Genomic DNA, 16,895 nt, shown 5'->3' with positions numbered 1-16,895 from the left:
TACAGACTTTTATTTTAGCCTGGTAACGTAGAGTCATGGAAGCGTCGCGCTCCTGCATTTGTTGTGATTCGGCGGAAGGTTTGTGTTTTTAGCTTTAGGAACACTCGTGTGTTTGCTAATGTTAAGCTTATTGCTTCGATAACTGTGTCGTGAATTAGTTTAATTTATGACAGTGGTTCTCAAACTGTGGTACGTGTACCACTAGTGGTACGCAGAGTAATCCAATATCAATGTCATATGTACATGCAACATATATTTCAAAATTGATCAAAAATGGTTCATATATGAATATGATGACATATAGCCTATATTCATGAGGTCCAAGCAACATTTCCAGGTTTTTATTTATTTATTTTTTTTACATATAAGCACAGTACAGTGTTAATGTCTTAATGTCTTAATAATAGTAGTTAATCTGTCACGGTTTTAAACTGCAGAGTTGTAGCTGCCTTACTGGGCCTACTACGCTACTGTATTTCAATACTGGTACTTGGAGGGACAATTTTTTTCTGAGGTGGTACTTGGGGAAAAATGTTTGAGAACCACTGATTTATGATAAACACAAATTCTGCCTCTGACAAGTAAGTAAGTCATTAGAGAATCCGAGCTTCTAGGTAGTAAATTGAATAAATGTGACCTTGGACCACAAAGTCATAAGTGCCTGTTTAATTAATTTAGATATGGAAAGCATATTAAATGGAAATAAAAAGTATGAATTAAAAGAGCTTTACAATGATGAATGGTTTGTTATGACAAGCTGTTATACAACTATTTTAATATCTGGAATCTGAGGGTCCCAAAATACCAAAAAATCTGTTAAATTTGTCAAAATGTAGTGCTTCACATTAGCAATGCATAATTTCCGATAAAAAAACTTTTAGATTTTTTGTATATTTACTGGAGGAACTTTACTAAATATTCCAGTGAATTTTGCCATAAAATGAACATCAACCATTTTAAATAATACAAAGTATTTTTCTCATCATATACAGGACATTTTCTAGAAGCTGATGATATCTATGTGCCATCATTATGAAGATGTCATTAATTAAAGAAGAGGGAGAGGACAAGAAGATTGATGAAGAAACATTGCGTGAAAAACATGAAGATACTGACACACAAACAGGTTGGTTATCATTATCAAACATTATTGTCATTTGTTTCCAATCAAAATGTCCACCACAGAAGAAGCCTAAATTAAAGTTATATAAATAAATAAATATATATATACTGTATATATATATATATATATATATATATATATATATATATATATATATATATATATATATATATACACATATATATATAATGTTGTTTCTAATTTTGAATAAACACCATGAAAACATGTTTCTTTTAAATCAGAACTCCTCTTCAAAAGTGCTATACTTGCATTCCTCAAGGTGAAAGGATTCAAAAGATACAGAATTTGGTCTGAGTTTGAGTCCTTTAATTAAATAAATGTATTGTTTAAAATGATTACAATTTTATTATTAAAAAATAATCATTCATTCTAAATCATATGTTTAATCATAATAGTGGCCTACAGCTGTGTTTCTAAACCACGTTACTGGGGGACCAGGCTAAGGAGACATCCAAAACATGCAGTGTTCTGATCCTTCCAGGGACGTGGTTGAGAAACACTGGTCTACAACAATAATCTGCTTTACTCTGAGAGGCTTTCTTCTTTTGTTTTCTGTAAGCAAATAATATCTTAACACTTGGCCTGTATATTCATGATAAAAAAATACAAATGTGAAGGAAAACAAAAGCTATTTAACGTCTTAATTATCATAAAATTAATATAAAGTATAACTCTACCACTAATATAAATATAAACAAAGCATAGATGTCTATTCAAGAATTAATTCAACCAAAAGTGAGTGTATTAGTTGAGTTGTGTTTTACCATTTTTTGAACCCTTTTAATCGATCGCTGGTCTGGCGGGAGCACTTTTAGCACTTTTAGCTTAGCATAGATTATTATATCAGATTAGACCAGCATTTTAATCCCGGTCCTCATACCCCACCATATTTTGCATGTCTCTCTTATTTAAACTCCTGATTTATATAACCAGCTCGCTAGAAGAGCTCTGTGTATCAACTCTGTTCTTATTGACAGGATCCCTACACAGTGTTCATTGTTTCTTATGCTGTGTTCACACCAGACGCGGAACGCGCAGAAAAATCGGGCTATTCACGCGTAAACAGCCGCATGAACATTTGAGTTTACTTGCTTCATTCGCGCGTCAAATTCACTTCAGAACAGACACAGATTTGCGTGATGGGTAGGGCTTCTGTTTGCCCGGTGACTCTAGCAAGCTCCTGATTGGTTAACGCGCCAAGAATGTCAGCTTAAGTTCAGATTTTCAAACTCAATCGATTTGTGCGTCAAACATTCAAAGCACTCAATTTGCGCCACGCCATTTGCACGTATCGCGCCATTCGCACGTAACGTGCCGCGGGATGTCTATTCGCGTGTTTGCTTTGACTTAACATGTAAATCACTCACACTTGACGCGCATTCCGCGTCTGGTGTGAACGCAGCATCAAATAAGCAAAACACTCAATTCGCACCACACCATTCTCTTGTATCGCGCCACAGGATGTCTATTCGCGTGTTTGCATTGACTTAACATGTACAGTACTCACACTTAACGCGCGTTTCGCATCTGGTGTAAATGCAGCATCAAACGCGCAAAACGCTCAATTCGCACCACTCCATTCGGGCATATCGCACTGCGGGATGTTTATTCGCGTGTTTGCATTGACTTAACATGTAAATCACTCGCGCTTGACACGTATTCCGTGTCTGGTGTGTACGCTGCATCAAACCCGCAAAACGCTCAATTTGCACCACACCGTTTTCTTGTATCGCGCCACCAGATGTCTATTCGCGTTTCAATTGACTTAATATGTAAATTACTCGCACTTAACGGGCGTTCCGCATCTGGTGTAAATGCACAATCAATTGCGCAAAACGCTCAATTCGCACCACGACATTCGTGCATATCTCACCGAGGGATGTTTATTTGCGTGTTTGCATTGACTTAACATTTAAATCACTCACGCTTGACGTGCGTTCCGCGTCTGGTGTGAATGCAGCATCAAACGCGCAAATCGCTCAATTCGCACCTCGCCATTCTCATGTATCGCGCTGCGGGATGTCTATTCGCGTGTTTGCATTGATTTAAAATGTAAATCACTCGCGCTTGACGTGTGTTCCGCGTCTGGTGTGAATGCAGCATCAAATGCGCAAATCGATCAATTCGCACCACGGTATTTGCGTGTATCGCACCGCGGGATGTCTATGAACACAGCATAACTCCCTTCTCTTACATTACTTTCTCCCTGAACTTTTAGCACTGTAAATCACAGCACTGTAACAGCACTGCTTGCAGAGTGGGAAATAATATACCTCTGTAAGTAAATATAATATAAATTCACATATCACACACTACAGTGCCATTTGAATGAAACCTATAGGCTGCGTCCGAAACCGCCTACTACTCAGTAGGTACTGCATTTGAATTTAAACGTACTACTCGGCCGTTAGAAAAGTACGTTCTATACAGTATGAATGTGAAAAGTATGAATGGAATTCGGACGTACTACATCCGGCATTTTTGTCATGGTCACGTGACCTACCTGCGTCAGTTGCGTCACTTCACTCCCATTCATGAATTCGCTCGCGGAGCATCATGGGATAGCGCAACTTGCATGGGATGCGCACTCCAGAATCTCGCCGGAACTAGTGAGTCATCCAGGTACTTCTCGCATACTGATTTTCGAATTCTATGAATTCGAACATACTACTCGGCTCGCATACTGATTTTAGCGTACTGTACATTATGGAAGTATTCGGTTTCAGACGCAGCTATATTCTCCCTTCATACTGAAATACTGGCGGAATATCCTGTGGAGTCCACTTTTCAGGGCACTTGCTGTCAAATTGGAACAAACTACTGGAAAATTGAAGAGAAATGAAATACGCAGAGTTGTGGTGCACGAGGACCGGGATTGAGAAACGCTGGATTAGACCATTAGCATCTCGCTTAATAGAGTGGAGGAACTATGACACCAATTTGTATGCAAAAACTCTGAAGCGAGTTAGCATTTTAACGGTTCCCTCATCCCTAAGTCAACAAGTTTTTCAATAAGGTTTTGGTTTACTAACTTAAATAAGGTTTGTGGCTAACACAAACTCAAGATACTTTCACGTTTTATTCTACAAGATAAAACGCATCAGTTAAAGCACACTCTTGATTCATTAAATCTGTTACGCTTCTTTTAAAAGACGGTTGCTATCAAGTTGCTAAATGGGACTACAGGCGTTGTCGGAGACATTTAACGTCATCGAGCTGATCTGTCTGGAACGCAGTCTGCTTTAAATTTACAGCTTGCGATTCATCTGCTATTTGGTTAAGTATTTTACAGTTTGCAGTATTTTTCTAATTGAGCATTCATGTTGTTCGTATAAATTATTAAAAATAAACCTGCGAGACTTAATTTATGTCCTGCGGCAAGATTATTTTTATTATACTTTTAGTGATCTGCTAGAGGTAGGTCAATTTATTTTTATGCTTTTAATGAAGCAGCATTCAACTTAAGCTCTATTATCTATGCTAAGCCAAGCTAAAAGTGCTCCTGTCAAACTCTGAGATCGGCTGAATGTATTAAAAAATGGTAAAACTCAACAGTTTAACTCTGGGAGAGTTGTAAAATTAGCCAATTTCCAAAAAAAAAAAAACTGCTACGAGTGTGATTATTGCGTTTAAATAAATAATTATTTAGGCCTATTTTCATTATTCATTTATTTTTCATTATTCGTTTATTATTATGTACAATAATTGAGACATGAAATGAGATAGTAAAATACATCTCTCTATGTTTAGGTTAAAAGACTGCTTTATTTATTTATTTAAGACTACTTATTTGTACTGAATATTTGTGCATTCATTTTAGTTGTCTTTTATTTCTTCAATTCCATTTTCCAAAACGAATCCTCTTTGCACTTAACAAGTTTACAATAAAGCGTGTTAACAAATTTTAAATGATTAATAAAGGAATTATAATGCTTTGACTTATTGTTTAATCTCATTTACAAGCACAGTAGCATATTTAAAGCTGCTGTAAAGGCTATTTCTGTCCGTTCGCAACCTGTCCCTTTGTGCCCCCCCTGGCGGCTTATTCACAAACTGTGATCTTTCAATAAAAACAGAGCGGCAGCGATTTCAAACGGCGGCGGTATAAGCTCCGGCGGTAATGGCCACTTTGAACTCTCACCTACTGTAATGCTTTCACTTGTAGAGACGTCAAGATTCATTTGTTGATCATTTATTTTAATAAAGCTATTTTATGAAGATACTGCCTTGCATAGTACAGCCTGTCTCTTTCCTGCTCTAAGTAAAGCTAATGTGAGAATACATTTGTAAATATATATATGTTTACTTACATTTTAATGTGATTCGTTTACGCTAACATACATCTAACGATTTTCGTCAATTTTACACATTTAACTGTTTGTCATAACTGCGATATTTACACTCCTCCTTAAACTCCTTTACACTAACCTTAAAAGGTATAGCAGATGTGACCGTATGTGCTGCTTTTCGCTGTACTTCGTGACAAAAAAAGTATTAAATGTTGTTCTCCATCCATGATGGGACTTGCAGGCATTTAATAGACGTATCCCTTATTTTCTGTTGTCTATGAAAAAGAGTATGGGACTGCCATAGCTAGGTTTTCGCTAAGGTAAGCGGTCTGTGTGCACGCGGGCGAAACGCTTATTTAAATATATCATATGATAATAATATCAGGCACATTTATAAAACAACAACGTCCAACAACTGTAAAGGAAAACAAATGTATTTCCCATGGGCAAACTATTTAATTCGTATAATAATGCTGCATGTTCAATACCTGTAGTAATACTAAAAGAATATATTATTTTTTACATCTTTGTTTATATAGCGTGGATTATAATATACTAAACCGAGAGAGTAAATCTTGGAGCATATTTCTAAAACAGGCGAGCGCCCTGAAGTCCGTTTATAGCCTAGTGTTACCTTTTCAGTTCTTGCGTTTGCATTTAAGGTCCTAAAGTGCTAAAAGTTTTATTATCGGAAGAATTATCCGGTTGGACAAAATGTGTAAGTGTAATGAACTGTGCTTGAACACAGAGCTTATAATTTGCAATCTTCGAAAAGCCTATGGCAGGGGTGGCCAATCCTGTTCCTTGAGAGCCACCTTCCTGCAGAGTTCAGTTGCTACCCATATCAAACCCACCTGAACCAATTAATTAGGACCTGAACACCACGTGATAATTACAGGCAGGTGTGTTTGATATGGGTTGCAACTGAAATCTGCTGGAAGGTGGCTCTCCAGGAACAGGGTTGGCCACCCCTGGCCTATGGGGATTTTATTAAGGGAACTTGACCCTAAGGTGCACAAAACTAGTTGATTGTTTCTCACAAATGTCTTCATAGTTACACAATTTTCTAGTGCTAATATCAGAGTAATATCATCACGCCTGCTGAGTCATATTAAAGTTCAATTGATTAATATGTCAGAATGAGAGTATAGTTCTTAGCCATATTGGTCTAGAAAATTGCCAATTTTCATTCGTTATTCATAGCACATGACGTAACTACAGAAGGGTGGAGTTTTAAGTGAAGTTTTATAAACTAATTTCGAAAGGAGCACGTGATATGATTGATCTTGGCTGGTCTTTCATTCGTAATCAGCAATAATCCAATCAGATTAATCCGAGCCTACAATAAATAGACTGATTACATCCTACTGCCTTATCTTCGTTTTGGAAGAATCCCTCCTTCCACCCCATCTCCTCCTTTTACCAGGGGGAGCTCTCAGACCCTTCTTTAATACTCATTGACCAGGTCGGAGCCCTGGGCTTAAATATTTCCGAGCTCAGGGTTCTTTCTTCGGACAGCATGCCTAAAATCGCGTCAAGTAGGCATGATAGGCACGATAACCATTTTCAAGGTATACCGCGGTTTGGAAAAGTCAAGGTTTAAAAAAACACCAAATTTTCTGTAATATCATGCCTAAGGTATGTGTGAAATTTTTTTTGTTTACTTTTTTTTTGTAATGACAACTGTATCTCCAGCAAAAAAGATATTCAAAGATCTAGTGTTACTCAAAATATATTGTGTTTAAAGAAAAAAAAGTTATTAGCTGCGTCCCAAATGGCACACTATACACTATGCACTCATGCACTATGTACTTATGCACTTACACACTCAACAGGATAGTATATGTATGTAGTGTCGTCCCAAATGGCACACTAATGTTTTTTTACTAAGTGGAAATTCAAACCGTTTCCCTGATGACGTTTGACGGTCGCCAAATCATTGAAGTAAACGGCCGAATTATCAAATAATACCTGCCGTGAGTATTGATGCAATCACTATCGGGAGGCGCTATAATCACTCTCGTAAAAGAATTTTGCTTTCACCATCCAAATTAAATAAAGTTATTCAACATGTGCGTCCGATAGCTCCGCCCCTTCCGCTACGTAAGCAAACCTTCGGTCGTTGAGTGCGTGAAGTGTCCATCATTACACACTTCATTTTAGCGGCTGAATGAGTGCATCATCCGGGTAATTAAAGTGCACTTATTATTATTAGAGTTTTCAGTGTGAACGCACTACTTACACTATTTATACTACAAAATGGCGTAGAATAGTGCATAAGTATGCGATTTGGGACGCAGCTTTAGTTCTTTACCCAGACATTTAAAAAGAACATATATTAAAGCAGTAATCACAACACCGTACTACCGTAAAACCATGATATTTTTATCCAAGGTTATCATACCGTCAGAGTCTTCTACTGGGCCATGCCTAGCATCAAGCAATATCGAAGTGTGAACTCTTGAAATTAAAATGATCAAAAACGATATATTTTTTTTGAGCAAGATGCTAATCCAATTCTATTATCTATGCTAAGCTAAGCTAAAAGTGCTCCCGCCAAACTCTTGAGATCGGCTGAATGGACTAAAAAATGGTAAAACTCAACAGTTTAACTCTGGGAGAGTTGTACAATTAGCCAATTTCCTAAAAATAAATAAATAAATAATTAAAAAAACAGTGGAGTGTTCATTTTAAAAGAGCAATGTTAAAACATTTTTTTTAACAGTTGTCGAGTCAAGTTGGAGGTGGCACGATGGCTCAGTGGTTAGCACTGTCACCTCAGAGCAAGAAGGTCACTGGTTCGAGTCAGTTGACATTTCTGTGTGGAGTTTGCATGTTCTCCCTGTGTTGAATTTCCTCAGGGTGCTCTGGTTTCCCCCACAGTCCAAACACACGCACTATAGGGGAATTGGGTAAGCTAAATTGGCCGTAGTGTGTGAGTGTGTGTGAATGTGAGAGTTTATGGGTGTTTTTCGGTACTGGGTTGAAGCTGGAAGAGCATATGCTGCATAAATAGGAATAGTTGGCGGTTCATTCTGCTGTGGCGACCCCTGATAAATAAGGGACAAAGCCGAAGGAAAAGTATTGAATGAATCAATGATTTGATGGCTGTTGTTTTGTGCATTTAACTGTGTGTTTTTGCCTTAGATCCGATGGTGTTGAAGGAGGAAAGTGACGTTCCGAAGGAAACTGAAGAGAACGATCGGCATCTCAAGACGTTTAATGACGTTCACATAGTGATTCACACCAAAGAGAGTCCCTTCATCTGCCAACAGTGTGGAACCAAGTTCACTCAGAAAGGAAGTCTTAACAGACACCTGAGAGTTCACACTGGAGAGAAACCCTACACCTGCCCTGAGTGCGGAAAGAGCTTTGCTCAACACGGAAACCTCGAAGTCCACATGGGCGTCCACAGCGAAGAAAAGCCGTACAGCTGCCAACAGTGCGGGAAGAGCTTCAACCGGAAGGGAAACCTTAATTCCCACATGAGAATTCACAGCGGAGAGAGCGTCTTCACCTGCCAACAGTGCGGACTAACTTTTACTTTAAGAGAAAGCCTAAGCAGACACTTGAGAATTCACACTGGGGAAAGGCCATTTTCATGCCAACACTGTGGAAAGAGCTTTGATCAACACGAAAACCTTCAAGCCCACATGAGAAATCACACCGGAGCAAAGCCCTACTCGTGCCCTCAATGTAAAAAAAACTTCAGGCAGAAAGGACACTTTAAAGACCACATGAGGATCCATTCCGGAGACAAACTCTACACGTGTCCTCAGTGCGAACGGGTCTTCAGCCAAAGGGGACACTTTGAGGACCACATAAGGATTCACACCGGAGAGAAGCCGTTCATTTGTCCACACTGCGGAAGAAGTTTCAACCGAAGAGGAATCCTCAACAGACACGTGAGGACTCACACTGGAGAGGAGCCGTTCATGTGCGGCCACTGCGGGAAGAGCTTCAGATATAAAGTGACCCTCAAGTACCACATGAGAATGCACACATGAGAGAGCTGCCTCTGTGTTTCGTCACTGTGCAAAGAGCTTTATAAGCTTTATAAAACACTTTAATACAGACTATTTTAATGTGGGGATGTCATTAGTCCATGAACATTCCCTATTTCATAACTATAACAAGAGGCGATTCAATCATAATTTAACGTTAAATCAGCTATTATAACAATATTTAAACTATATAAATTAAAACTGTAAAACAGGAAATACATTAGGACAAGTGTTCTTGTTTACCTCCCTTCTCTCTGCATTAATATAAGGGCATACGTGTGTCATTATTGTGGAAAATCTTGCAGATACAAAGCAAGCTTTGTGTTACGAGGTTGAAACGGGAACAAAAGGTGTTGGAACCAAGTGCAGATTTATTAAATAGATCGTGCAGCAAACCGAAAAACAAGGTGTCCGAAGTTCAAAATAACAAAGTAACAAATAAACAACATAACAAAAAACTAAGGCAGGAATCAGGATCAGGAACAAGGCTCAGGAACAACAAACTCACTATAACAAGATTTACTAAGGCAATGAAGACAAGAAAAACAAACGACGCAGTAACAATCAATGGGTGAATGGTTGTATAAATATTCCAGGAAATCAACAGGAAACGGAAACAGCTGTGAGTGGCCAATCAGTGTAAGTGATACCGGGTGTATTGCATGTGGGATGTATGGAATTGTAGTTCTTTTACCACTGTAGTTCGCTGAGAGTGCTGGTTAACTACGGTGGCATCTGGTGAACACAGACAGTCATGACACTTTGAAGTCTACAAGATTTATATTTACCTTTTGGTATAAATAAATGTGGGGAAAGACCTCCCGTTCTCCCTCGTGAAGCTAATACGGAAGTAACTGAAACTGCAGTGCATCGAAATTCCGCTAGTCCTGGCTCCATAATAGAGCAGATTTCTATTGATCCCACTTTTAAAATGGCCAACTTTACAGCAGTAAAAAATGAAATGCAGTTTGCCATTGTTTACCGTTTCCTTTACATTAGGTTATATTAAGTTTGCATAATTAGTGGCGTGGCCACTTGAGTGACAGCTAGGTCTTGCTGGTCGCCGTCACTTCACCTCAGCTGATTCCGGCTGATTAGCTGCTGAACTCGGCACATACATCGTATTTTTGTCTTGTTTTATGTGGCTTTACACAGTCATTTGCTTTTTGGAATTATTACTTACAATTATCAGGTGATTATGGCATGCTGTGTGCACTTAATTGTGCTGTTGCCATTTTGTTAGCGTGTCATCGCTCTGCCCTGGGAACACAAAACAAGGGCATCTTTGCCCTTTGTTGCCTTTCCTAGGGTGGTGCAATGGCAAAATCGTGATGGTTGGCCATGCCTACTGGTAGCTTCTTTTGGGTTCAGATCTTAAAGGTTCATGAACACTCCCCACCCCTTTCAGTATGATGTTTCAAGATGGAAAAATGCTTCAAGATGGGCGTGGAGCACAGTGAGCAGAGGCAGGAGTGGGCGTGGCTGGCAAAGCAGGGGAAGCAAACAACTGTCAATCGACTCACAAAATGAGACAAACCAAGAGGAGACGCATGATTTTATATTTTACAAAGTTAAAATGCAAAGAAAAAAACAGCAAGTAATTTACTGCCCTGCTACATATATGATTATACATAAATACGGTTATTCATAATTTATATAATATATACACATAAATGGCGAACACTGGAAATAGTGACCAAACTGAAGGACAATGAACGAATGAATATACACATAATCATAATTTATTATATCATTATAAAGATATTCATGTTTATAAAACACTATAAACGTTCCTGTGTCCGAGGAAAATGCTTCGACAGTCAATCAAGTGAAATGCTCACCAAAGTCACACAACGTTTTCACATGGTTTGGAACTTAGTTCACACATAAGGCGCACCAGATTATCATTTTTTGACTAATTTAAGGCTCTTTTGTTTGCCTTATAGTGTGCAAAATACAATAGGCAAGTTAGGGCACTTAGGCAAGTCATTGTAGAACTGCTTAGGAGGAATAATAGTATTGACCTTAAAAAAGTGGTATTAAACTATGATTAGTTTGCCAATAATCTTTTATATCAATTTACTCCTAAGCAGTTTGTTTTTCTTGTCTCGACAATTCCAACTACCTTTTACGTGCCAGCTCAAACTGGTTCTGGAAAAGAATAGTGGATAGCAATTAGTGATATGTCAAGCACTTTGTACAACGGAAGAGGATAATAGTCCAGCAAGTCCTCCTGCTTTATGCAGACATAATCCTCTTAAGTCACAGTAGACCCCTTGTGACACTGAGTCACAAACTGCATAGACGTATTAAGAACAATGATAAGATTAATTTTCCAAAAGCAAGTTCTTCATCAATACTCTTAAGCAAAACACACATGCCTTTCGGTATGCTGTGCCTTTCACTGTGACCTCATTGCAGGCAGTTGCAGACTGTGACTCAAAATCTTGATCAGTCTTGATGCTCTGATCTTGTCATTGTAATCACTTCACCTCTCTCAACATGCAGAACGGAAGAGACTGCCTTCACTCAAATAGGCTTGCAACAGTTGGTGTCTTTCTGCAAGTGTCTTGCAAATATTTGTAAAGTTGTGTAGTTTCCTGGCACACTGCTTGAAGAAAGCGTGTTTGCTCTCAAACCGTAGTGTCTAAAGGTGTAGAAGTGGGCCGAAGTGAAGAGTAAGCTCTGGATAACGGCACAAATAGTGACGCTTGGGTCTTGAATAGCCTTCGACAACTAAGCACATATTCTTCCATGAGGACTTTCAGAAGTCACTTGGCCTGTTGTAATAGCTGGTGCACAGACAAGCGCCACAATCTCTCTCAGCTGCAGAATGAGTTGCCGTAATTCATTCTGCCACCCACAAATAGAAGAGACAACTTCAATATCTGAACTGCCTGCTCACTTGATCGTCCACTATCAGGAGACATGGTTTGCTGCTGGCATCGTTTCCTTGATAACTGAACTGGTTTTTACATCCGTTTAATTGTAAGTAGGTAAAGTGCTTCTGAACCAAGTGACCAATGAACAAGGCAAGGTCATAAGACACAAGAACCTCAAACAGGTCATGTCCCATACATGGAGAAAGACCTGGCTGGCAGACATGAAGCTAATTAAGCTGGTTAATAGAAGGAGAGTCCATCTTGATGCCACATGCTGGGACAGTATCAGTGGTGTGTAAAGCTTTCAAATGACTTAAGACAGGGGTGTCCAAGCTCGGTCCTGGAGGGCAGGTGTCCTTCAGATTTTAGCAACACACTTGCAGGATGTTTCTAGAAAGCCTAGTAAGAGCTTGATTAGCTAGGCCAGGTGTGTCTGATTGGGGTTGACTTTGCAGGACACCGGCCCTCCAAGACCGAGTTTGGACATTGCTTGACTTAAGATGGCAAGATTCGGTCTTGGACCTCCACATGTGAATGGTTCATTCATAAATTAATTTCTGTCCATCTCACAGTAACGGCAGAAATGGCTTGTCTGATTAAAGTTTTCGACAATTCCACCAATGCAATGTGAATCCAAGTTGTCTGGCAACTAAAGATCCTTACAACTCTGTCATCATTTGTCAATATACCCTTGTCCTACAAAGGTTTGAGATCATTGATCAATGGTTCGAAAACGTTCTTCATGCCAAAGTATTCAAAATCCTTCTCCCTACACAGAAGGACGAGTTGATTGTGATCTACTGTGGATCTATTGCAAGGCAAAATGTCCGTCAGGATCATGTAAATGGCTAAAACCTTGTGGTTTTCCCCCCTGAACCAAGTGGATTCACAACCTCAAAGGCATCTTGATGCATTATCATGGAAGGAAGGTTCTGTTTTCAACAGTTCATTACCATTAAATCTCGCTCCAAATTTTCAGTAGCTAGTTGAAAACATGTAGCAACATATTGCACTCTTACAGAATCACTTTTGAATGGTGTGGACAGTGACTCACGGATTAAAATAATCATACTCGTCACTGCCCAAAAGAAAAGGCACAGGCTCAACATAGATTTCCTTTCTTGGTCTGTGCTCTTAATGCTTCTGTTGTAAATATTAAGAAGATCTGCTCTCTTAATCTCATAAATAATGTTGCTTGCAGTAGCCTCTTGGATTCCAAGTTCTTCCATTTTCTTCCTTGGGATCATAAAGGAATGTGATAGACCAATTTCATGGGTGTTTTGAAAGTCTTCAGTAATGGTCTGTATGGTACTGGCTGATAACAACAACTTACTTTGAAATTTAAGATACATAAGGGCAAGATTTTGTAGGTAGAGTGTTTCATCCACAGCATCCACAACAGATTCAGAACATGGCTGACCATGCAGACTGCTGGGCTCAGCAGGACTGGTCATACAGGTTTTTATGTCTCCTTGAAAAATGTGAACCTAAAGTGGATAAAACTGAACTGAACTGAGTGAATGTTGCCATTCTTTACCCAAGTTCTATATTTCATTGCTTTCCTGTTTTATGCATTGCACATTTTTGTTCGTTATGTGTAAGTCCAACACAATCTCATGGCAAGTCGTAACTTTTTGATTCAGCTTTTTGATGAAAAGCATCTTTTTTTAAGATGTTTGGACAGAACTGTGTGCCCAGTGAATTTGAGGCCCACCTCAATGTAGGACTGCGGTTTTCACTGCCAACCGAATGTTTCTATAATAACATGTATACAGGTCCACAGAACGTTTTAGCTAATAATCTGGGATTAAAATATTTGTTTCAACTCTCTGTGACTTATTTTTGGGCTTTTTGCCTTTATTAGAAAGGACAGTATTGAGACAGGAAGCGAAGTGGGAGAGAGAGAGGGGGGGTAGGGAAATGTCGTCGAGCCAGGATTCAAGTACCGAATCTTCTCCATTGTAAAATGGTACATAATCCAATGATTAAACGTTGGAGGAAATTTGTCTTTCCATTTGCGCAGAATAAGCCGTCTAGCAAATAATGATGAAAAAGAAATCATAATTTTGGTATTATTGTCTAAACTAGTGATGGGTCGTTCATGAACGATTCTTCAATATGACTCGGGAACTACGAGTCCTCTCAGGGAGTGATTCGTTCATCCGCGCGTGCGCACATTTGTGCAAGTAGTATCATTAAATTCAAGTCTTCATCACATTGGCAGAAGCCAATCATACGCGGTTAGAGCCGGAAAAAGAATTGATCCGCTCACCTCTCGAGTCCTCTATCGGGTCTGAGTCACTCGTTCATCAAGGGCCAATCAAACGCGTTTAGAGCCGGAAAAAGAATTGAACTGTTTATTTCTCGAGTCCTCGGGTTTGAGTCATTCTGTCACATAAACAACGAATGATCATGGCTCCTATCGGCTAAGACTGTGCATTGATTAAGATTATATGTGACTGTCAGTGTAACGTGAATGAACCCCTGACATTTGAAGACATGAAGAGGTGAGCTGAGCAAAGAGACAAAAATACCTTCATAGACAGAAGAGCAGGTAAACATTGAATTATTGTTTTCTCCTTCTTATATTCTATTTATGACTTATTTGTCGTGTGATCAACCTTTTGGGCTAGTTGTAGATGTGTTTGGAAGCAATTCGTAACATTTTAATAATGTTTTGGAAAATTGAACCAAATGAACGAAATGACTCGAAAAAAGATTCGTTCATCTTGATGAACGAGACTCAAAGATCCGAGTCAGTAAAATGATCCGAACTTCCCATCACTAGTTTAAACTGGGATCTGTAATTAAACCAAATTTTCCTATAATAGGGCAAGGGTCAATTAATGCATGCAAAACCTTTGAAAAGAAACTAAATAATAATTGCCCGAACTTGGTCATTTTTGAACAGGAGCAAAACGTGTGTGTGTGTGTGTGTGTCTGTGTATCTCTACTTCACATCTATTACATAAGGGATTTATAGTTGGCGAAAATTTTGCTTCTGTCCAATGTAGGCGATGGAGCACTTTAAACTGAATAATTGTATGCCTCAAACAAATTGAAGTTGTGTGAATCTTATTTATAATCAGGGCCGGCGTGTCCATAGAGGTGACCTAGGCGACCGCCTAGGGTGGCAGAATAGAGAGGGTGGCGTCCGCGACACCTCCCTCAACACCCGCATCCTCAGTTATGTCCGCGACATTCAATTTGATAACTGGTCACTTCGGTTTTCACATTCGGGTTGAGGGCGGCATGATCGTCCTTTGCCTAGAGCGGCAGTTCAGCTTGCTCCGGCCCTTATTATAATGTCTTGCCAAATTTCCTCTGAGAGAATCAACTCAAGTTAATTTTCCCGTTGTTGTTTGGACTTTGTTATTGAAGTTAGATTTTGTGAGGAGATAAAGAATCATGGCTCCCTTCAGCCAATCCGCTCCTGCACACACTCATACACTACAGCCAATTTAGTTCATCCAAATCATCCAGTTCACCTATAGTGCATGTTTTTTAGACTGTGGAGGAAACCCACGCGAACAGAGAGAACATGCAAACTCCACAACGAAATGCCAACTGGTCCAGCCGGGACTTGAACCAGTGACCTTCTTGCTGTGAAGCAACAGTGCTAACCACTTAGCCACCATGCTGTCCATAAGTGAGTCAGTGTAGACCAGGGGTGGCCAACCCTGTTTCTGGAGAGCCACCTTCCTGCAGATTTCAGTTGCTACCCATATCAAACACACCTGAACCAATTAATTAGGACCTCCACATGATAATTACCGGCAGGTGTGTTTGATATGGGTAGCAACTGAAATCTGCAGGAAGGTGGCTCTCCAGGAACAGGGTTGGCCACCCCTGGTGTAGACTTCTTATTGTGTGACTTCTGTGTTGTTACTTACAGGTTTGTTCATCGGACTAAGAGTCACTGTGGAGTTCAAGTCATGAACCATGAACCCGAATCCAGCATAGAGCGGTTCAGTGAACGTAGAGGTGAATGTGTATATATGTGTGAGTGTATGTGTGTCAGAGACACTGTAGAACGACACAGAACCAGCCGACTCGTCCGCATACACTCCTACTCTCTTACAGGAGCCTGCAAACACACGCGTGTCGATGTGCTTGTAACCGTACCAAAGACCAAATGTGTCGTCAGAGCAGATCAGGCACCAGGAGTTATCATTGAATCCAAACACACAGTCAGCGTCCTTTCCTTTCCTGCCTATTCCTGCGTATGTGATGGCTATGTCAGCCTGTCCAGTCCATTCAGTCTCCCAGTAGCAGCGTCCAGGCAGTGCTTCTCTAGACAGGACATGAGGACGCTTGTCAAATCTCTCAGGATGATCCGGATACGGCTGACTCTCTTCCACATATGTGGCCTTTCTGTTCCCCTCAGACAGAGCGAGATTGGTGTTCGCAGTGTTTGGATCCAGTGTCAGAAAATGGAAATCTAAAAACAGAAGAAAATAGGCATTTATGACTATGTTTACATTGCAAGGAACAAATGTCCCCACAAGCATAGCCTTACTAGTACTGGGTTGGACCCCCTTTTGCCTTCAGAACTGCCTTAATCCTTCGTGGCATA

The 16,895-nt window shown here is 39.7% G+C and overlaps 2 protein-coding genes across 4 annotated transcripts in view; one reads left to right on the top strand and one right to left on the bottom strand.

Moving 5' to 3' along the window:
* The first annotated feature begins 16 nt into the window (after positions 1-16).
* Positions 17-14,144, top strand: si:cabz01071909.2. Of its 2 annotated transcripts, none has more exons than XM_683538.11 (3): positions 17-78; positions 993-1,126; positions 8,581-14,144. In XM_683538.11, the coding sequence occupies exons 2-3, from the start codon at positions 1,033-1,035 to the stop codon at positions 9,438-9,440; spliced, it is 954 nt and encodes a 317-aa protein (XP_688630.3). In that variant the 5' UTR covers positions 17-78; positions 993-1,032; the 3' UTR covers positions 9,441-14,144. The 2 variants fall into 2 exon arrangements, with proteins under 2 accessions (XP_688630.3, XP_073804971.1); XM_073948870.1 differs by having other exon boundaries at positions 17-172; positions 972-1,126.
* LOC100005516 (NLR family CARD domain-containing protein 3) overlaps positions 14,141-16,895 on the bottom strand; it is a 25,779-nt gene continuing 23,024 nt past the window's right edge. The window contains exon 8 of one of the 2 annotated variants that reach the window (XM_073948367.1): positions 14,141-16,760. In XM_073948367.1, the coding sequence (XP_073804468.1) occupies positions 16,183-16,760 (578 nt within the window). In that variant the 3' untranslated portion in view covers positions 14,141-16,182. The remainder of the gene's footprint in view (positions 16,761-16,895) is intronic. The other variant, XM_073948366.1, reaches the window with a different exon arrangement.

The sequence above is a fragment of the Danio rerio genome, chromosome 4, assembly GCF_049306965.1.
Source record: "Danio rerio strain Tuebingen ecotype United States chromosome 4, GRCz12tu, whole genome shotgun sequence".
Classification (NCBI taxonomy): Eukaryota; Metazoa; Chordata; class Actinopteri; order Cypriniformes; family Danionidae; genus Danio; species Danio rerio.
The sequence above is the reverse complement of the archived record's forward strand: the minus strand, read 5'-3'. Positions and strand labels throughout refer to the sequence as shown.

What these genes read in the sequence shown, in the direction of transcription:
- si:cabz01071909.2 (XM_683538.11), top strand. Translation starts at nt 1,033, where the DNA reads ATGAAGATGTCATTAATTAAAGAAGAGGGAGAGGACAAGAAGATTGAT. An exon ending in AGATACTGACACACAAACAG is followed by an intron (nt 1,127 to 8,580) that starts GTTGGTTATCAT and finishes TTTTTGCCTTAG; the next exon opens with ATCCGATGGTGTTGAAGGAG.